Below are 23,322 nucleotides of genomic sequence, written 5' to 3' on the forward strand. Positions count from 1 at the left end.
ATCAGTGCAGAGGGGAAAGTAATTTGTGCTAGGCTGACAAAGATTACTTCCCCGCTTTGAAGCAAATATGAGACAAAATTGTGACTCTCTGAATCATAGTTTGTTGTCTGGTCTGCTCCTGTGGCAGCACAACTTCATGTTGACTTTTACTCAGGACTTGGAGTAATTATGCAAGCAAGCCCTTCAATAGGAATGGAATAACAGAAGTACCCTTGTCTTTTCAACTTCAAAAAAAGGGAGGAGTGATGGAATGGATTAATGCACTAGCCTTTCACTTCTGAAGATCTGCAGACTAAACTTGATTTCTGGGAATCCTGACAAGCCTGATTCTGATCACACCTGCACTAGCGTAAATAAGCAGCAGTAACTATATTGAAACCAACAGAGGTGCATTGGTGTAAATGATTTCAGAATGAGGCCCATTGTCTAAGTTGAAAACCAGTTTGATCTCACTATATTTATTGCATTTGTTAAGAGTTGCATATATGCACATAAAAATGAAGAAGAGTAATATTAGAGCAGCAAAAACACAGTGGGGGAAAAACACAGAAAAAGGATCTCCTTGAAATTTAAAGGACTATAGAAGAACTAAAAATGGAATGGAGAGAAATAACAAAAATAAAAAGGAAAAGTAAAGAAGGAATTAATCAGATGTTTGAAATCTACTCCACTTGTGTAGAGTGACTGGCTATTCCTCCAAAACACACACGAAACTTTTCAACATACCTGCTGTTTTTGGAAGTGACTATGCCTGCACATGCAAACTATGGAGAACTATGCAAAAATGAGGAAGTTAGTTAAACAGAAATTAAAAGGTACAGCGACTAGAGTGAAATCCCTGCAAGCTGCCAGGACACCATAATAGAGGCTCAACTTAAATGTATACCCCAAATTAAAAAACAGAGTAAAAGAACTACAAAAGAGCCACCATGGCTTAACAACCATGTAAAAGAAGCAATGAGAGATAAAAAGGCATCTTTTAAGAAGTGGAAGTAAAATCCTAGTGAGGTAAATAGAAAGGAGCATAAACACTGCCAAATTAAATGTAAAAATGTAATAAGAAAAGCCAAAAAGGAGTTTGAAGAACAGCTAGCCAAAAACTCAAAAGGTAATAATAAAATGTTTAAGTACATCAGAAGCAGGAAGCTTGCCAAACAACCAGTGGGACCCCTGGACGATCGAGATACAAAAGGAGCACTTAAAGACGATAAAGTCATTGCAGAGAAACTAAATTAATTCTTTGCTTCATTCTTCACGGTTGGGGATGTCAGGGAGATTCCCAAACCTGAGCCATCTTTTGTAGGTGACAAATCTGAGGAATTGTCACAGATTGAAGTGTCACTAGAGGTTTTGGAATTAATTGAGAAACTTAACAGTAACAAGTCACCGGGACCAGATGGCATTCACCCAAGAGTTCTGAAAGAACTCAAATGTGAAATTGCGGAACTATTAACTATGGTTTGTAACCTGTCCTTTAAATCAGCTTGTGTACCCAATGACTGCAAAATAGGTAATGTAATGCCAATATTTAAGAAAGGCTCTAGAGGTGATCTTGGCAATTACAGACCTGTAAGTCTAACGTCAGTACCGGGCAAATTAGTTGAAACAATAGTAAAGAATAAAATTGTCAGACACATAGAAGAACATAAATTGTTGCGCAAAAGTCAACATGGTTTCTGTAAAGGGAGATCATGTCTTACTAATCTATTAGAGTTCTTTGAGGGGGGTCAACAAACATGTGGACAAGGGGATCCAGTGGACATAGTGTACTTAGATTGCCAGAAAACCTTTGACAAGGTCCCTCACCACAGGCTCTTACATAAATTAAGTTGTCATGGGATAAGAGGGAAGATCCTTTCATGGATTGAGAACTGGGTAGGACAGAGAACAAAGGGTAGGAATAAATGGAATAAATAAATACACTTTCAGAATGGAGAGGGGTAACTAGTGGTGTTCCCCAAGGGTCAGTCCTCGGACCAATCCTATTCAACTTATTCATAAATGATCTGGAGAAAGGGGAAAACAGTGAGGTGGCAAAGTTTGCAGATGATACTAAACTGCTCACGATAGTTAAAACCAAAGCAGACTGAGAAGAACTTCAAAAAGATCTCACAAAACTAAGTGATTTGGCAACAAAATGGCAAATGAAATTTAATGTAGATAAATGTAAAGTAATGCACACTGGAAAAAATAACCCCAACTATACATACAATATGGTGGGGGCTAATTTAGCTACAACTAATCAGGAGAAAGATCTTGGAGTCATTGTGGATAGTTCTTTGAAGAGGTCCATGCAGTGTGCAGTGGCAGTCAAAAAAGCAAGCGGGATGTTAGGAATCATTAAAAAAGGGATAGGGAATAAGACAGAGAATATCTTATTGCCCTTATATAAATCCATGGTACGCCCATATCTTGAATGCTGCGTACAGATGTGGTCCTCTCATCTCAAAAAAAGATATACTGGCATTAGAAAAGGTTCAGAAAAGGGCAACTAAAATGATTAGGGGTTTGAAATGGGTCCCATATGAGGAGAGATTAAAGAGGCTAGGACTTTTCAGCTTGGAAAAGAGGAGACTAAGGGGGGATATGATAGAGGTATATAAAATCATGAGTGGTGTGGAGAAAGTGAATAAAGAAAAGTTATTTACTTGTTCCCATAATATAAGAACTAGGGGCCATCAAATGAAATTAATGGGTAGCAGGTTTAAAACAAATAAAAGGAAGTTCTTCTTCACTCAGTGCACAGTCAACCTGTGGAACTCCTTGCCTGAGGAGGTTGTGATGGCTAGGACTATAACAGGGTTTAAAAGAGAACTGGATAAATTCATGGAGGTTAAGTCCATTAATGGCTATTAGCCAGGATAGGCAAGGAATGGTGTCCATAGCCTCTGTTTGTCAGAGAGTGGAGATGGATGGCAGGAGAGAGATCACTTGATCACTTGACCACTTGACTCCCTCTGGGACACCTGGCATTGGCCACTTTTGGTAGACAGGATACTGGGCTGGATGGACCTTTGGTCTGACCCAGTATGGCCATTCTTATGTTCTTATGACATTGGCACCATCTCAGTGTAAGGCATTTAAGTGTCTTAGAGTTACCTTTTCCAGTAGAATCCACATGTACATTCTTCAAAGGATAGGCAGGCCACATCCAGTGGTGAAGAGGGGCCATTGCTGACATGCACAGATTGATTTTTATCAGAACAGTCATTAGCCACAAAAATGACAGGCATTTTCATTTTCACTGCACCCAGAGGAAGGGGTGAAACTGCATTTGTAGTTGCTTTTGGAACCAGTGGCGTATTAACACCTAGGCCAACAAATTTGCAGAGGCAGCAAATTTATAATAGCAGCCAGAGGCTGCTTCCCCCAGTGCTGGTTCACGCCCCCCGGCCCCGCCCCAACTCCACCCCTTCCCCACCCCCATTCTCTGCCCCTATTGGTCCCCTTCCCCAAATACCTGCCCCAGCCCTGCCTCCTCTCCTGAGTGCGCCGCATTTCCCCCCCTTCCCCCCTCTTTCGCAAAGCTGTTTCGCACACAATCACTGGCAGGGAGAAGCAGGACCCGGCAGCGTGCTCAGGGGAGGAGGCAGAGGCGGAGTGGAGGTGAGCTGTGGGGGGGAGGCAGCAATTATTTCTGGGCCTACCGGTGGCAAAATCATTCATCCGCTACTGTCTGGAACACTGGGAGCTAGAACATAGTAGCTCCAAAAGATGTAACAACTTTCTCCAGTCATCTTGGTTAGTAAGTGAAATGGGATTGCTGAACGACTGAGTTCTGATCCCATCTGTTACGTTGTGTCAGCTTAGGCAAGGTGCTTTAGCTCTGATTAGTTGATTGGTTTTTCCCCTTATCTGTAAAATTGAGTAATAATGCTTACTGATAAATGAAATAATGTGAGGCTTTCTGTAGCTACATCCTGAGTCAACCTAAATAATGCATCCAAGAAAGAACATTCATATATTAAATTAGACAGCTACCTGTACTTCCCTGTGCAACCTTGAAAGATATCTTTCTGATTCACCATGAGATAGAACAGTCATTCTGTCTTCTTTTCGTGCTGCTATCATGGTTCAAGGCTAGCAGCACCTTTGACCCCTCCTCTGGCTTTTCTGAGTGCACCCCCTTCACTTATGAGGCCTTGTGCTTGTACCTCCCTAGAACAGAGGTCCTGAGCTACAGCACACTGTGGATCAACCATGCTTACTCCCAACAAGTCTGTCTGGGTTTGGGAAGCTGAAGTTCCTCCCTTCAGAAGCTGTCACCAGTGATAGATACAGGACCCCAAACAGAGCACATGGGGACTTCCACAGCATCAAGGGAGAGTGAGGCTATCCCCTTAGTCCCCTCATGCATGGGAGAGAAGAGATCCATTAGCAGAGGGGTCTCTCTGTGCATGGATCTTGGAGAAATATCCAATTAATTCCTTGGTACTGTTACTAACTCCTTTGCTTCATGTTTTTCTTTTACTGGATAATTGCTTCATCATCAATACTATCTCCTAAGTATGTATCTTGGGGGGAAATGTTTTCTTTACTTCCAATCCACAGTAAATATATGATCCAACGTATTACTTGCATTATCTGGTCCATAATGAACTGAAAAATTGGTGGCATGCTAGCCACCCACCCAGTGGTATTTGGCTACAACAGGATAATATTTTCTAACCTATTGGTGACAAATAGCTGCTTTGATTTACTAGCAAGTATCATGCTGCCTAGCGTGGATCAGATCCAACTTACTAAACTCCTTTCTTTCTGCCAACACTGAGCATAAATCCTGAGTTTTAGGAACAGGGTATTGATCTATGTGTAAACAAAGATTGTTTCAATCTCTACATTTCCCATTTCTGTGTTTTGGGATTATGGCCAACCAGCAGAAAGTGGTTTATCATCTGGTACTGCTGCTGGACGTATTTTCATGTTATCTTCTGTGTGCCACAGAGTTTGAGAACAATATTAGGATGACAACTCTGTCGGTTTCCTGTTGTCATGGAGATCTCTGTTCTTATACACACTCACAATACATGTCACGTATCCCAAGTGAACTGTTGGTTCTCAAATAACAAAAATAAACATGCCTGGTTTTCCATTGGGGTTATGTGTTGGATGCAGTGACATCTTAATCCTGAAGAATGGTAACCATGCAGGGCATGCATGATCGACAGGGAGTGGCTCAAGCTAGTAAAAAAAAATTTCATTCTCTGTACAGTTCATTCAGAATGAGCCTGCAAGTGTTTGCATGCTGAATACAAGGAGTACAAAGTTGTGCAATCCAGTGCAACTGTGAGTGGACTCAGTATAGTTGCAAATAAGTTGTAGAGTATGCACGTACAGTAGTAAGTCTGTTGCCCCTTACTTACTGTGGTATTCTGGGAGGCAATGTAGATCAGTGAGGGACTGTGTCGTCTTCCCTGCAACCTGAGGTGCCTCACAATGCTTTGTTGCTGTAACTCCCACTTGAGTCACTCACAAACAGCCTGCCAGCATGTAGGTCACACATTGTTAGTGTCTGTGTATAGCCACAGCCTTGGGCCAGCACCTCTGACCCTAACAGCCTGTCACCAAACACCAGCCACACTCTGGCTTCCGGCAGCCTTGGTTACCATTTGCACGGTGACCCCAACACACTCCCAGTCCTGGATTTTCCCAAAAATGTGTGTCCTACACTGTCCAGCCCTCTCTTGGACAATCCAGATATATTAGTTCCATTGATCTTCTAAGGGATCAGTGTACAACAGTTTGCTTCCCCAAATGGAGTTAACCACATAATTCACAACACTGAATTAGTTTTGATCAAAGAATAAAACAGGTTTATTTAACTACAAAGAGAGGTTTTAAGTGGGTACAAGCATAGGGCATTAAAGTCAGAAATGGTTACAAGAGAAATAGAGATAAAATGCTTCCTAGTGCTAAAACTTAACAAACTAGACTTGGCTCACGATAAAATTCTTACCACAGGTTCCCAGCAACAGGGCTGCTCAAATTTCAGATCAGGATATGCTCTCAAAGTCCAAAGGTTGTTTTGTTTGTTTCCTTTGTTGAAAGAGAGAGAGATGGATAGGGAGAGAGATAAGCTGGGGTGCTTTTGCCCCTCACTTTTTTAGTTTTGTCACCATTTGAATTGCATTATCCTGCAGGATACCCTTAGATGAAATTTGTTCTAACTTAGGGGCTGAAAACAGTCTGATGGTGAAAGAGCTTCCATGCCGCTGTTTGTGAAGATGCAGATCTGTTAATTCCAGCACCTTTTCCTTGCCAAAAAAAATGGCCTCTTGACAGGTGATTTCCCATCAATTTTGATGACACCTGGCTAGAAGCATCAGTTTGTCCATTGTCTTTGAAACAGGTTTACCCACTCCACAGACTTGTCTGGTAAACACATGTCAGTCATGATTTCAGCGTATATTTTGTAACTTTACATATAATCTTGCTACACACATTTTATCATGATATTATTGACCAGTGAGTTATTGGTGTTCAGATGCTACCTCACAAGGCATATTTTTGTACAAATATTATTGTGTAAGATGTAAATACCGGGATGCATTTGGTCAAATTTAATCATTCCCTCTCTCTGATGAATAAAGCTTAAAGAAAGGGATGGTGAGAGGTCAGTGGGTTTGTCTGAAGAGACATAGATATAACTGCACTCCTCAGCGTGCAAATAAAGTGCTCTGCTCCACACGCTCACTTCGGCTATACATGTGCTGTTAAGAAGGAGTAATTTCATGGCCGTACACCCGTGCTCTGTGTAAGGCAGGACTGAGTTACTCTGTGCTCCTTGTGTTATGTGTCTATCTTTGTGCAGGATTAGCTGGTACATTACTCCCATGTAAAATCTGTTCTCCTTTCAAGAACATTAGAATTTCACATTTGTTGCCTGTGTACTGTGACCTGTGATTTTCCACCTGAGAAAATAAAGGTCCAGGCTCCCTGCTTTGCAGCAGTATTCCTCAAACACTTCTGTCTGTAAAAAAGTGCCAAGCTGCTGCTTAGGCTATATCTACACTAGAGATCTTACAGCAGCACAGCTCTACTGATGCGGGTGCGCTGCCATAAGATCTCTTGTGTAGCTGCACTATGGTGATGGGAGAGGGGTCTCCCATTGACACAATTAAACCACCCCCAAGGAGCGTCAGTTGCAATCTTGGTGGTACTCCCGCTGCTATAGTGCTGTGCATACTACTACTTATGCCAGCAAAATGTATGTTGCTCAGGGGGGTGTTTTTTCACAGCCCGAGCAACGTAAGTTTTGCTGACATATGTAGTAGTGTAAACATGGCCTTAGTCTTACTCATACAGTTTACTTGGATGGCTTTTCTTTGGAAACCTGTTCATATGCTTAGTGCTCTTTGAATTAAACAGTGCTTCCTGCATTTGCTCTTTTCTATTAACATCCTTATTTTTTTTTAAGTTGTGGTCCTAGATTTTTGAGCCCTCCAACAGAGAAAATATTTCATGTTGCTGTTCTACTTGATCAAGCCCTTTCTGAAAACTCATATCCACCAAATGCACCTTATTCGGTAGAGTGGTGAGCAGAGAGACTGTTGAAGAATGTTCTACTGTGAGGGAATTGATAAACTGAAGGGTACATTGCACATTTCATTGTGTCCTGCAGAAAGGGAGCTCACGGAACTCACTGAAAAACAGTACTTCTCATTGTTTGCCACTGATCAGATTTGATCAAAGGTTTTACTATGATACAAATATCCTATAACTTGTGATCTAATATGAGTTGAATATAGTATCTTTATCTGAGCTCTTTTCTTCTTTGATTTCATAAAGATGCAGTATGGCACATCTTGAAAGGGGCAAAGTTCAATTACAAACTTTAATGTTCTTTAGAACTTAAATGATTTAAGCTAGCAGATGCCTTTTTAAGCTATTATAAGTTTTAATGAGATTGGAGCCAAGCATTTGCAATTAAGAATCAAAAGTGACTGTATTTAAATTTTATACAAACCTGAATTTATTTGGTACTATTAAGATCCCATAAAATATGCAAACATCAATGAGCTTATTTTCAATGGATGTGGTATTCATTAATCTTCTTACAGTTCCAGAAGAAGTGTTACTGCCTGAAGGCAGTGTTTGCACGCGTGCACACAAGAAGTTATTTTGGACAAGCTTTTTTTTGCTCTGTGGTCTATTGAACATGTGATAGCATGAATCCTCGGAACCAACATGCAGTGAAATCTTATAAACACTAAAGCCAGAGTTGCCAGCTATCACTCTTCTGAGACACTCACTCAGACATCATCTTCTCACCACTTCTGCTCCTTTCCTCTGTATACTGGATGCCATATCCCAGATTATATATCACGCACAGACACAGGATGCAGCATAATCTTTTTTTTAAATGTAGGTTTCCTTTGTTAGCCTGGTAGAGGGCCTCTCTTATAGCTGCCGACCCAGCCAGCTGCAGCTTGCTCTTCAGAGGTTTTGCTCCAATTGTGATTTTTCAGATCATTTTAGGGACATAGGTGACTACAGCCCCCAGCGTACCGAAGTCCCAAAGGCATGTGTTATGGCTTTAAAGAAAGAAACTCTTATTTAGACCATTTGTACTTGGCTCCAAGATACAATACTAAAGATAAGACTATTATAATCCACAGAAACTATTGGAAACAAAACCAGGTTTGGGTATTTGTGCTCTCTTTTTTAACTTCTAATATTTCTTGAAAATAGCAGTGCAAAGCCCAAGGGTGCAAGGTGTGCCTTTTAGCCTAAAGGCAAATTAAATTAATAAAACAACTGTGAAAAAAGGAACTGCATGTACAGAACTCGATAGCTTTTCCGATGCAGTGTGTAGGAGACGCAAGAACTACTATATGCACTGTATATATGTGTATTAACCAGTGTGTTAAACAAAATATGTTCTATGAGATTTTAATATCACCATTACTAGCTGACTGTTGTCTAAGCTCCAGTAAATATTTAACATAATTTTAGGAAAAATTCTAACTGCCACTATACAATATTCATATGAAATCATTATGAAGCCACTTGTCCCTTTAATCAAGCTCTGGAAGATTAAGGGTCTCACTTTACTATCCAATCAATTTATTGCTGCAAATATGGCTGAGCCACTACAGCCATTTTCCTTCATTGCTTGGGGCCAAATTCACAGACCTGAACTAGGGTTACCCTTGAATTGAATCTCTGCACCTGAAGAGACTCTATTCCTCACCCCTAAGGGCTAAGAACCTCCCTTCCACACAAAATTAGATTGATGTTCCTTTTTATTCCAGCATATTTCTCAGACTAAAGTTAAAATAGCAAACTTTATAGATGTTAAAGAAATAAGCTCCCACATCATTTCATGCTTCTTCCTCCATTATTTGTTGTTGTTGTGTACCCAATTTCATGTCTTTGCCACACACGTATCAGCTAGGGAGAGTTTAAAGTTTATTCCTGTGTAACTGAAGGCTTCTGTTCTTCCACTGTTTTGAGTTTGGAGTGGAGGCAGGAAGGATTTATGCTCATCCTTTTAAGATAGCGTTTATTCCACCCTAGGTTATGATCTCATAAAAGCTTACAAACTAACCATCTGCAGCCAGGCAGAAACTTGAAAGCGAAACACCTTGGTGCTGAAGAAAGTCATGCTGATTATTCAATAAGTGACTTTCTTCTGAATTATTTTGAAACCAGTTCCTCAGAATGATGCTAGCTATACTGTCTTTTGGATGGCTTATAAAAACTTGATCACTTTTGTGCTTTGAAGATCCCAAAGAACTTTGTGTTAGAGGAGGCATGTTAATCATGGTGTCTTGACCAAATTCCAGTTGTGGATGTGGTAATGACATTTGTCTCAAATTCCTCCTGCAGCTTCTATTAATTGTGTCCCACCCTAAAATATTGTGTAGTGTTGATGTGCATGCCATATTTAACCTCCTAGGGTGGCTGCAGTGTTGGATTAAGTGATTCGTAGGTATTTTTTATGTCTCTCTAAGTTTGTAGAGCACTTGAGGATCTGTTAAGATGGCATGCGCTACATTAAAGTAATACGTTACTATTATTGGGTTATTTTTATTTTTATTAATGATGATCACACAATGTGATCACAAAAAGGGTTTATATCAGTAGATTTGAGTTGACTCTGTGCCAAAAGATTATTAAAAATGAGGAGTCCTTGTGACACCTGACTAACAAATTTATTTGGGCATAAGCTTTTGTGGGCTAAAACCCACTTCATCAGATACATGGAGTGGAAAATACAGTGCTAACGAGCCAATTCAATTAAGCTAGTCAGTGCTAACGAGACAATTCAATTAAGGTGGAAGTGGGCTATTCTCAACTGTTGACAAGAAGGGAGGAAAAATCACTTTTGTAATGCTAATGAGTTCAATGTAATCAAGGTGGTCTATTTCAAACAGTTGACAAGAAAGTGAGAATATCATGGATCTTGGGTACCAGATAAAATACCCCTGATCGGGGCTCTAGTGGTGTGTCTGTGTGGATTTGTTCCTGTGCTTCTTCAGGGAGTTTCTTGAGCAGATGGTGTAGTTTCTTTTGGTAACCCTCAGTGGAATCAGAGAGTAATGGCTGGTAGAATTTGGTGTCAGAGAGTTGCCCCGCCTCTCGTTCATATTCCGACCTATTCATGATGACTACAGCACCTCCTTTGTCAGCCTTCTTGATTATGATGTCAGAGTTTGTTTCTGAGGCTGTGGATGGCGTCGTGTTCTGCACGACTGAGGTTATGGGGAAAGTGATGCTGCTTTTGCACTATTTCAGCCCTTGCACATCAGTGGAAGCACTCTGTGTAGAAGTCGAGTCTGTTGTTTCGACCTTCAGGAGGAGTCCACGCAGAATCCTTCTTTTTGTAGCATAAGTAGGAACGTTTCTGTGGGTTAGTGTGCTGTTCAGTGGTGTGTTGGAAATATTCCTTGAGTCGGAGGCGTCGAAAGTAGAATTCTAGGTCACCGCAGAACTATATCATGTTCGTGAGGGTGGTGCGGCAGAAGGAGAGGCCCCGAGATAGGACAGACTCTTGTGCCAGGCTAAGAGTATAGCTGGATAGATTAACAATATTGTTGGGTGAGTTAAGCGGACCACTGTTGAAGCCCCTTGTGGCAAGTAGGATTTTAGATAGTTTCGTGACCTACTTATTGTATGGTCCAGCCACAAGGAAGTTTGTGTGGAAGGTTGGTTCTTTTTTATGAGAGTTTCCAGTTTTGAGAGCAAGCTGTCAGGAACAATATCCTGATAATGTAACGGCAAACCTGGTGGCTTGACTTTGTCCTCACCCACAACTATTTTAGATTTGGGGACAATTTATACCTTCAAGTCAGCAGGACTGCTATGGGTACCCACGTAGCCCCACAGTATGCTAACATTTTTATGGCTGACTTGATCTTCCCCTGTTTCCTGTATAAGATGTTAATCAGGTGGTTCCACAGTTTCTTTGAGAGTGTGTGGCACAATCTCTCACCATAGTCTGTGTGTTATGTTGATCGTAATGGATTTTTTTTTACCTTCAGTCCTTTTGGTATGATGTCCATCTGTTTGCATTTGGAAAGGAAGGTGATGCAGATACAGACAGACATGAGTTTTTTTTCATGAAATTGATGGATTTCCACTTCATATGGCTAAATTCAGTGCCTTGCATACTGACAGGTTTCAGAGTGGTAGCTGTCTTAGTCTGTATCAGCAAAAACAACGAGGAGTCCTTGTGGCACCTTAGAGACTAACAAATTTATTTGGGCATAAGCTTTCGTGGGCTAAAACCCACTTCATCAGATGCATGGAGTGGAAAATACAGTGGAGAGGTATAAATACACAGCATATAAAAAGATGGGAGTTGCCTTACCAAGCGGGGGGTCAGTGCTAATGAGCCAATTCAAGTAAGGTGGAAATAGGCTAGTCTCAACAGTTGACAAGAAGGGAGGAAAAATCACTTTTGTAGTGCTAATGAGTTCAGTGTAATCAAGGTGGCCCATTTAAGACTGTTAACAAGAAGATGTGAGTATCAGCAGGGGGAAAATTAGTTTCTATAGTGACCCATCCACTCCCAGTCTTTATTCGGGCCTCATTTGATGGTGTCCAGTTTGCAAATTAATTCCAGTTCTGCAGTTTCTCCTTGGAGTTTGTTTTTGAAGTTTTTTTTTTGTTGAAGAATTGCCACTTTTAAGTCTGTTATTGAGTGTCCAGGGAGACTGAAGTGTTCTCCTACTGGTTTTTCAAAGTTATAATTCTTGATGTCAGATTTGTGTCCATTTATTCTTTTGCGTAGAGACTCTCCGGTTTGGCCAACGTACATGGCAGAGGGGCATTGCTGACACATGATGCCATATATCTCATTGGTAGATGTGCAGGTAAATCGAGCCACTGATGGTGTGGCTGATGTGGTTTGGTCCTATAGTGGTGTCCCTTGAATAGATATGCAGACAGAATTGGCACCGGGGTTTGTTCCAGGGTTTGGTTCCTGGGTTAGTGTTTTTGTTTGTGGTGTGTAGTTGCTGGTGAGCATTTGCTTCAGGCTGTCTGTAAGCAAGGACTGGCCTGTCTCCCAAGGTCTGTGAGAGTGAGGGATCATCCTTCAGGACAGGTTATAGATCCTTGATGATGCGCTGGAGAGGTTTTAGTTGGGGACTGTAGGTGACGGCTAGTGATGTTCTGTTACTTTCTTTGTTGGGTCTGTCCTGTAGTAGGTGACTTCTGGGTACCCTTCTGGCTCTGTCAATCTGTTTCTTCACTTCACCAGGTGGGTATTGTAGTTTTAAGAACTCTTGATAGAGACCTTGAAGGTGTTTGTCTCTGTCTGAGGGATTGGAGCAAATGCGGTTGTATCTTAGATCTTGGCGATAGATAATGGATCATGTGATGTGGTGTGGATGAAAGCTGGAGGCATGTAGGTAAGTATAGCAGTCTGTGGGTTTCCGGTATAGGGTGGTGGTTATGTGGCCATCGCTTATTTGCACTGTAGTGTCCAGGAAGTGGATCTCTTGTGTGGACTGGACCAGGCTGAGGTTGATGGTGGGATGGAAATTGTTGAAATCCTGGTGGAATTCCTCAAGAGCCTCCTTCCCATGGGTCCAGATGATGATGATGTCATCAATGTAGCACAAATAGAGTAGGGGCATTAGGAGACGAGAGCTGAGGAAGCGTTGTTCTAAGTCAGCCATAAAAATGTTGGCATACTGTGGAGCCATGCGGGTCCCCATAGCAGTCCTGCTGACTTGAAGATATAAATTGTGCCAATTCTTCAACAACAAAACTTCAAAAACAGATTCCAACCAGAAACGGCAGAACTGGAATTAATTTGCAAACTGGACACCATCAAATGAGGCCCGAATAAAGACTGGGAGTGGATGGGTCACTACAGAAACTAATTTTCCCCCTGCTGATACTCACATCTTCTTGTCAACTGTTTGAAATGGGCCACCATGATTACATTGAACTCATTAGCACTACAAAAGTGATTTTTCCTCCCTTCTTGTCAACTGTTGAGAATAGCCCGCTTCCACCTTAACTGAATTGGCTCGTTAGCACTGACCTCCGACTTGGTAAGGCAACTCCCATCTTTTCATATGCTGTGTATTTATACCTCTCCACTGTATTTTCCACTCCATGCATCTGATGAAGTGGGTTTTAGCCCACGAAAGCTTATGCCCAAATAAATTTGTTAGTCTCTAAGGTGCCACAAGGACTCCTCATTGTTTTTGCTGATACAGACTAACATGGTTGCCACTCTGAAACATTATTAGTCTCCCTAAGTCTATCCAATAGAATTCACTGTTGTCATAAGAAATATTTGTGTTCTATATATGGCCATGGAGGTGGCAGAGAAGATGAGTAGGCAGAACATGAGATTCTATCGTGAATGTGTTGCACATTTAATTTTGTTCCAAGTTTCTTATCACGTTTCTTATGACGTGTCCTGAAATTGCAAAAATATTCCTTTTTAACTAATCTAAGAAGATTGATAATCACAGACCTTCCACAACTGGCAGCCCACAGAGGCCAAAATTCTTGCTGATGTAGAAATGGCCCATGAGAGAAAGAGAAGTGATCAACACTGACAGAGAAATAAAAGAAATATTCGCAAGCAGAGGTAACAACAGGAAGAGGAACTGAGCTACAAAGCTCATGATCAAAAAGACATCATAAATGAAGTGAAACACTGATAAGTTTAAAACTTTCATCAGTCTATCTCCAAATGTGTACCAGAATGACACTTGTCAAGAAAATTCATGAAAGAAACAACATCTAAGGTGCAAAGCACTTTAAATCACAGAATCCATCTGGAGATGCCAAAGATGAATACTGTGTTTAGTCAACATTTCCCATCAACCATATATTGACATCTGCTGTTGCTATACAGATCAACCCAGAATTAACATAAAATTGCTGTATTGCTTAATAAAATGTTGACTTATGTTGTCGTTTTAACTGTATAACAAGGCAAGAGCAGTATTTAAGAAGAGCAGGTGAGAACAGAATAAATGTTTTGTGAAACTGGTGTGGCCAGTGGCACGGCTGAAGGGAAATATTTGCAGGATACTCAGAGTTTGGTAATATACCTTTCTGTTTCAGCTATAGATATGGTCACTCCTGCTGCAAAGACACATTCAAATTATCCTCAATAAAAAGTTGATTAATTTTCACCTAATTTCAGTAATGCCATCCCTGAAATTAACGTCATGTTTAGTTTGGTAAGGGTCTGTTCGTATGTCTTGGGCATGACTATACTGGATAAAAGGAATAATTAAATTGAAAATTAAATAAGCATAATTGAATACAAAATGTACAGGAAAAAGAGATTCATGATAAACTTCCATTGCTTAGTTCATAGTGGTATTGTTTTAAAAAAAAAATGCTAGAGAGGATTGAGCTGTAAAGTTAATTTTATACAAAATGTACACATTAATGAACATAATTATAAATGGACTTTAGCTGACCGCAGAAGAGAACAAAGGCTCTTCTCAAACTTCATAGGGTTTTATATTTGGCAAGAGTACAATATCTTGGGCAATTAGACTTTCAGCACATTTGGATATGCTAATTAGCTGTAAGTTCTAATTAATTTCTTTATATAACTAAGAATGACATATCACTGAATGAATTTCATATGTTTTTACAGCTGAACCTAGAAATTGGCACCATTTTCTAAAATATTTTAGAATAGAAAATGCAGGCTTTATCGAACGATTGGTTGTATTAACACTGTAAGGTGGTAATGATTCATCTTATGACAAAATGTTTACTCTTAGGTAAATATTTTGAATTAAAACCCTTCATTGTGCTGTGGCTAGTAATGTGGATTAACAAATATGGTTTTCAACTGAATCTGATTGCTTGGTGAAGCTTACCAGAAAGGTAATGGTGTTGGAAGACAATAAACAAACATGCTGCAATGTAATAGTAAGGGCACATCAACACGGATTGCTCAGCATTGTGCTAACTCTACTCCCTTTGAAGTCAATGATAAAACTCCCATTGACTTCAGTGGGAGCCGAAATGGGCCAATGCCGAGCATGTTCTTAGTTCAGGAGGGTATGGAAAAACATAAATCTTAAAGATATTGAGTAGGGGCTAGAGCTACAAAGGGGAATTAGGTGTTGCAATGCCTAATTCCTATGCGCCCTACTGCACGGTGGAATTCGCAGCCCTGAGTTAGACCCCCTGGCTGCCCATGCATTGTATGGAAAAAGTTAGGCACCTAAGAAAGGGATTCTCAGAAGCTTAAGCTAGCCAGTGGAAATCCCAAGGAGAAGGGCATTAGTATCTAATGAATATTTAATTATTTATACAAATTGGAACAAGCTTTGACAAGAGAGAAACTGCCCCCCTCCCCCAAACATCCAGTAGTTTGGGGGTTAGGGCACTCAACTGGGGTGTGGAAGACTGAGTTCAGATTTCTGCTCCAACTCATGCAGAGTGGGGATTTAAACATGGGTCACCCACATGCTAGGTGAATGTTCTAACCACACAACCCTTGGATATACTTGTGTGTATATGTGCCAGCTAGCCCCCAAAATGCCCAGCTTGACCCCAGCTGTTTTGGGATTTTTGGGGAGTGGGAGCTGGGCTGATCTAGTAGGTGTACTCAGAGCACACCCACTGAATCAGGCCCTGCAGGTGAAATGTGGGGAAAGTGCCTAGTTTAAGAATCCTGCTGAGCTTCTCCATGAGCTAAAGGGCCAAGCAGTTGGGCAGTGTCAGGACTCGGGCGCTCTTTGAGCATGCCCTTTGGTAGCACCGGAGGAGCCATAGGGACTTTACTAACAGGAACTTAGACACCCTGGGAATTTGGGCATTTGGAGGGTAAAGTGACAGCTGAGCGTTGGATCTGAGGATCTCAAAAGTGCACAAATGTTGGACTTAGGAGCCTAAAGCAGCAGTTAGGCTCCCAAGTCCTTCTGTGGATCTAGTCCTAGATTCCTACTCATGGAGTCTTGGGTTTCAAGTGTGAGACTGACATCTCTACTATCCCACAAAGGATTTGACCCTTTGAGGCACGAGTTTCTTCAGATAAGTCTTACAGAATGTGTTAGGGCTGTATGCAAATTAAATAGGCCTCTATAAAATATATGCTAAAAACCCATAGGATATGGTAGACCATGATAGTCTTTCTATAGAAATTATAAGTTACACATATCCCTGCTGGGGAGTTCTATGAGTTGGTTTACAAAATTCTATGGAAAGGATATAATCGTTGATTAAATTCTGTAGGACTTTCTCATAAGAGTTAGTTATATCTTATACAAAGAGCAAATTCTGGTGTCTCAGTAACTTCTTACGTTTTTTTTCTCACCACAGTCTGCCAAGGTTCTCCGTATCATTGTCCAGCTATTGCATACGGTTCCAGCACTCTGCCATGCCTGCCACTTTTGCAGCCTTTATAATGGGTGTTCCCAGTCTATTACAATGACTTCTCTAAGAGCTGATTTCTTTGAGAAACTTTGTTGGTTTCGCTGCATGGATACGGATATCCAGGTTGAGAAGGGGATTTTGGCACTGCCTCAGTTCTGGTGTATTGAGATTTCCCCTCCCTCAGAGTGCATTTAGGCCCTTTTCCAAAGGCTATTTAAATTAGAGGGAGTCCTTTTATAGGGTTTTGAATTGGCTCTTGGTAACCTAGAGCTCTGAGACACAGGTGCTCCAAGAAATCATTTAGGAATACTAAGGAACAAACTTCCTAGAGGTTCTAGAGGATGCTGAGGCACAAGCAGGTTTTCTGTGCACAGGACACACAGCTACCATTGCCCAGGAATGCAGGCAATTTATATTTTCAGACGAGTCAAGTTACAGATAAGTAATTTCCCTGATTTGAGATTAAAAAGCAGTTAATCATTGCAAGGAAAAGCCTCTATCCATAGCAGCCCAAGGAAAATGATAGCACTGGTACAATGTAAGCAGGTATTCTTTTCTTTTTTTCTGCATCATCTATTAGAGATCCTCCAGGGACGCTATGGTTTGCCCATCAGACGGTCTTTCCCTCAATCATCTTTAAATGGGGCTTTCAGCTCAGTTAAATATGACAACCGTTTCTTTCTCAATGAACGATATGCGGTTTAATTAAAGCTAATGTAACTCTTTTCCTCAAAGTTCCGCTCGAAAAGGTGCTGCAGCAGACACCAAGCTAGAATTATGTTCGCGACTATTTTCCCAATTAGTGTATCACTAGAAGTGAGGTGTAGGTATTGCTATAGCCATCTCACATTTTAAATGTTCCTCGTTAATTCAGAAGTCCTCACCCTTCTAAAGCAATGAATATCCTCCACTGTCCTGGATGATGTCATACACTGCACATGGTATTTAAAAGCAGAAACTGATATTCCTAATTTGCATTTTAAAAATTAATCTATGGGCAAATGCCCTTTTGACTTTCCATCCTGTTGTTTCTGAAAGGTTTTCTGTTGCTCCCATTTAAAGCTCCATAACAGGAATGGCTGACAAAATGTTATGGACAATGAGGTGACAAATCATATTTTATTTTTCAGCTTGGCTGCTGGAATCCTCTCACAGGTCTGAATGGGTCACTAACAGACAGAAAGCTGGAGAATAACATGCGTGGGGTGGTTCTGCGTGTGGTGACTGTGCTGGTAAGAGATTCTGAGTGTTTTCCATTTAGAGGAATGCTACTTTTCTCCTTCTTGCTTTCCACTAATAGGTTATTGACTAAGGGTGACTAAAAAGGATTTTGAAAATAAATTACACAGTTTAAAAAGAAACTGAAACATAGTCAACTGTCACAGAATTGAGTTTCTCCTTGCCAATACTGGATCAATGGAAATTTTCCAAAAAATTATTATTTTACCAATAAAGTCCATTTCAAAGTTGGAATTAAAGACATTAAAAGCTGTTTCTTCCATAGGCACATAGTAAGTTATCCAATCAACATGTGTTAACTCAAAAGAGCAACACAAACTTGCCTGCCAGCTAAGGTTTCCTAGCTAAAACTCTAAAGGATGCATAAGATATAGCTGCCTTCCAATTACTGTGCCAAACTGAGTGCAGTTTGACACAAATTACTGCACTCAGAAAATAACAAAGATTAGCTTAGGGTGAATTATGTTAGTTCAGTAAAATAACCTTCCTCTCAGAGTTCCCTGGGCCAAATTCTCCTCTGTACTACAAAGGTTATTTTAAGCCACCTTTGTAGTCACTACCTCCTCCTAGTTCTTGGTCAGGGGTGAGGATCTGGACACCTATTTATAAATGAAGATACAGGGGTGGGTCTCTATTATTTCCCTTGTAGATGTTGCCTTGTACAGAAAAGAATTCAGCTGGGCTAAGCTAGAGGGTGATATCAGGGAGTTAGGGGTACAACTAAAACACAAATTTTGCTTTTTGGGATTTTATCCCATGACAGGTTAAAATCTAGCTTTTAAAGATACTATAAATATGGTCGTCCCATGTGCTTTTACTATTGTCTGTTTTATTTAAGAGAATCATATGTCCGACCCTGGTTAAAAAAATAGAATGAATTGATATAAAAAGACAAAGCAGTATTTATATTTTTTTATACTTTGATGCTAATTGATGGATATTCCTCAAACTAGTATCACAACAGCAATGGATGGCCTTTGCACTTTGCTTGGTATAAACTTAAATTGATTCAATATAATTTTCTTGCAACGGAAATGTTCAGTGAACGTTCTTTATCAAAGGAAATTCAAATTAGTATCTCGTCTTTTCTTTCAGGTTCTATAATTTCATCCCTAGTTATCATTTCAGTTAGCTTGCCGGGGAGCATTCTTCTGACAAACAATTATATTATGAACATTTAGCAACTTAGACGCTGGTGTGGGAAAAAAAAGAGTAATTACTCACACTGATAGTTTTGTATAAGCCAAAAAAGAAGGATGTTTAAAGTTCAGCAACACATCACATAGAAGACAGCCTCCACAGCCCCCACACAAACAAAGACCACTGGCTGATATTTGCATCCAGAGGGCAATTTCTATTTTGTGTTTGTGTTTATTTTTAAAGCAACATGTTTCCAAACACAACTGCAACTTGGTAGTATTTAAATTGTGCCTTCATGCAAATTGATTAATCCCTCATTTTGTTAATTGAGTCTCTTTTTATATGAAGACTATGAACTAGAGGCAGTAGGCGAGGAAGACACAAACGATCCCCATTGCCTTTATACAGTAAGACTTTCCTCTGTCTTTTCAGCAATTAGTAAGGCTTTGCATGGTTGGTCAATGCAGTCTGATGGTTCGAGTCTTGCAAAACTGTCTTTGACCCAAAGTACCACTTAAGGTTCATTATATTTTATGCACCAAAGCACATATTTTCTAAGTTGGGTGCCTAAAGTTAGGCACCTAAATAAGGGCTTAATTTTCAGAGGTGGTAGGAATCTGCAACTCCGATTGAAATCAATTAAATATTTCATCTGTTTGGATGATAAACCTGAGTTGTGCTGATGGGTCCATGTTTGCTTACATTCTAGAATTCATAAGAGGTGGAAAGGGCTTTTTTATACAATTATTTCCTGCTCACATACAAAAATTTGGTGTAGAAAAGAAAAGATAAAAAAATCAGACAACAAAATGGAAAACCGAAGGAGGGCAAAAGAGATGGAAAATGCAGTAATGGCAGTTGTGCTAGTATTCTATCATCGTCTCTTACCTCCTCTAACTTAGTGCTAGACTAAATATTACTGCTGTTGCTGCCAATTGTATTGATAATTTTATAAATTTAGGGCCTGATCCTTCAAAGTTTTACTGCTGTGTGCCAGTGGATATGCTTGAGCAAGCAAAGTTTCACAGGATCTGGTCTTTGTTGTGTCTGGGAATTAAAATTCATCTGTCAAATTATATTCTCTCTTTCTTTCTCTCTCACCCACACACACACACACGTTGCCCTAGTTTATAGGCATGGCTATTGCTTGTTACTAATTTTAGCATGGTTCAGCTCAGTTCATGGTCTTTGGTTCACATAATTTATTGGGCATGACTAATAACAATGATACAAAAATGTTAGCTTTTGTGGGAAGGAAGGGGTGTTTGGGGATAATATTCTGGTGTTTGTAAGAACAAGATTGAGGTGCCAGAAATAGAGCAAGCATGTTAAGTCACAGTTAATGGCAAAATATTGTCTTTGCTGTCAATGAAAAGCTCTTAAGCAGAACAGAGTCTTAATAATCTATAAAAGTCTCTCTTTTTGCTATGATATGTTCTTTCAGGGGCAGAAGTATATGTTTGTATTTGACACCGGGGTTGAAGTCCTGGTGCTATTGAAGTCAGTGAGGGTATGTCTACAATGCAATAAAACACCTGCATCTGTCCAGGTCAGCTGCAGGGCTCGGACTGCAGGACTATAAATTGCAGTGTAGACATTCGGGCTCAGGCTGGAGCCTGGGCTCTGGGACCCCACGAGGGGAGAGGGTCACAAAGCCCAGGCTCCAGCTTGAGTCCAAACAGCTACACTGCAATTTTATAATCCTGTAGTCCAAGCCCTGTGAGTCCAAGTCAGCTGACACAGGCCAGCCACAGGTATTTTATTGCAGTGTAGGCATACTCTGAGAGTTGAGCTATTGACTTCACTGAGGCCAGGATTTCACCCGTGCACTTCATCTAAAAGGAGGAAACTCTCCTGCTCTCTCTCTCTCTCTCTCTCTCACTCCTCTCAGGGATGTTTCAAGCAGCAAAGGTTATAAACAGTGGTATGGAATTTATTTAAGTTGTCAGTGGCTAATGATCTTAGCACTCAGGTGTGCCAGATTCTGAGCATCTTGGCCCTGATCCAGCAAAGAACTAAAGCACATTCTTAAGTTTAAGTATTTGGGTAGTCCTCCTGAAGTCAATAAGTTGCCTTAAACCCTTCTGGAGTGTTGTTATTCCTTTTAAATTTCGATTTCCTTGGCTCCGCTACCTCACAGTAGTGGCAAAGGGAAGTTTAGGAGGGGGTTTAGAGGAGGAGTGTCAAAGGCTAGCTTTCTACGTATAGTACAATGCACGATACCATGATCTAGTGATGGAACAGTGGTTGTGACCTGCAACAGATGTGCCATGTTCTGTTTCCTGACTGAAGCCAGAGAAAGGAACTTCCTGGGTATGAATTACAAGTTGTGACTGTGCTAGAAAAAAGGGTTCTTGGAGTGGAAGGACAAGTATAGATACTATGGAGAATCTGAGGAGTTCTTGGATGAGCAGATTTTGGAAACATCACTAACTCAGGTTCAAAGAAGAAATGAACTGGGCACCAAAGAAACAGAGAGAAAGAGAGAGGAAATGAGAGAGGAGGTTTGACAGTTGATAACCACCAGAGGCAAAAGGATGAGATGATGTTCTACACAGCCAGAAGCAGGTAAGGAATGGGCATACTGTGACTACCAAAGGGAAGAAAACCTGGAGCTAGGAGCTTCACACACAGCTGGAGGTTTCTGGTCACTACCAAGTCTGCAGCGTGGGAACTATGGAAGGAATCTCTGAAGATCTAGCTGGCTGAATGGAATGGAAAGGTGTGCAGAACACACCTGTGGATCGCTGCTCAGCCCAAGCTATAAACAGAACAAGTATGCCCACAAAGAGATCTCTAGTTGTCCCAGGGAGGCAGAGAATCCTTGTCAGGGGTTCTATACTAAGAAGAATGAAAAGAACATTCTGCAAGAGACAGGCAGACAATAGGACAGTTTGCTGTCTTCCAGGAGCCTAGACACAAGATGTGATTTTAAGATTGAATCTTTATTCATATAGAGAAACAGAAATATTTAGGAAATATTACAAAAAAGAATAGTTCCACCCTTAGAACCAGTTAGTTACTCAGATATGTCTAATAATACCCAATCTCATTATTCTCCCATTTGCACATGCAGTTTTTATGACTAATAAGCCAGAAAAAAGATGACGTGATTACATGTAGATAAATCAATCATAATTAGAAGGTTCTCCTGAGAGGGTTTGTGGATTAGGAGAAGATCAGATTAAAGATGGGGAAGATAGTGGAATACGCAAATATAACTGTAAGTGCAAGATTTATAAAAATGCACCCAGACAGTGCTCTTCGTTCATAAAATATCATTCTGCCAATTACTTATAATGAGGACAAATTGCTAAAATATAGCAGTTATCAAACAGAGCTACAAATATCCCATTGCCCCTCTACCCATCAAATAATCTCTTCCCCCACATGATATACTCCTCATAGAAAGTATCGATGCAGATACAAATCTATTTGCTTGAATATGTTTTTGTCACTGTGCAGCAGAGCTCTATGTAGGACTAATGTAGAGCCCTACAGCTGGACTGGGATCTGTGGGTCCCACAGGACCTGCTGCCATAATAGCGGGAGCAGGTAGGACTGGGATTAGAAAATAGTCCCATGCAGGGCTTTACTATGCAGTGTACTCTAATAATAACATTTTCCTTTTGAGGCAAGTTCTTTGGATGAAATCCTGACTCCACTGAAATCAATGGGAGTTTTCTCATTGACTTCAAAAGAGGCAGGATTTCACCTTTTGTGTTCTATTATTGAGAAAGCCACAGAAGTGCCTTGTGATAGGGTGTACAAACCCCATATTGGAGGGCAAGGGGTTAAGGAACAGATCTGGGCCAAGGTGGCCCACCTGCAAAGCCTGCACAAGCTGGAAACAGGGCTTAAAATGGGAAGAGGAGGACCTCGGGGGGGGGGGGCAGACAGTGTAAGGGGGGAGAAGAGCACTGCTCTGAGGTCTGTGGGGGAAGTGCTACCCAGGAGCTCATTGCCCAAGACTAGACAACGCAGACCTGAGCAAACCTACAAAGAAGAGGCTGGTGACTGAGTGTGCAGGTCAAAGGCTTTATCTGAGATTCTTTGGTCTATTCTGTGGGGAGAAGGAGACTTGGGTAGGAAGTGGTTTAGGGGAGTAGCTGCATAGCACCC

The 23,322-nt window shown here is 40.8% G+C and overlaps 1 protein-coding gene across 2 annotated transcripts in view; it reads left to right on the plus strand.

The window, feature by feature from the left end:
• Positions 1-23,322, plus strand: part of GRID2 (glutamate ionotropic receptor delta type subunit 2) — a 1,048,711-nt gene that overhangs the window by 818,015 nt on the left and 207,374 nt on the right. For both annotated transcript variants that reach the window (XM_084626026.1, XM_084626027.1), the window contains one exon: positions 17,952-18,053. In XM_084626026.1, the coding sequence (XP_084482152.1) occupies positions 17,952-18,053 (102 nt within the window). The remainder of the gene's footprint in view (positions 1-17,951; positions 18,054-23,322) is intronic.

This window comes from Lepidochelys olivacea (assembly GCF_965140295.1).
Source record: "Lepidochelys olivacea isolate rLepOli2 genome assembly, chromosome: 4".
NCBI lineage: Eukaryota > Metazoa > Chordata > Testudines > Cheloniidae > Lepidochelys > Lepidochelys olivacea.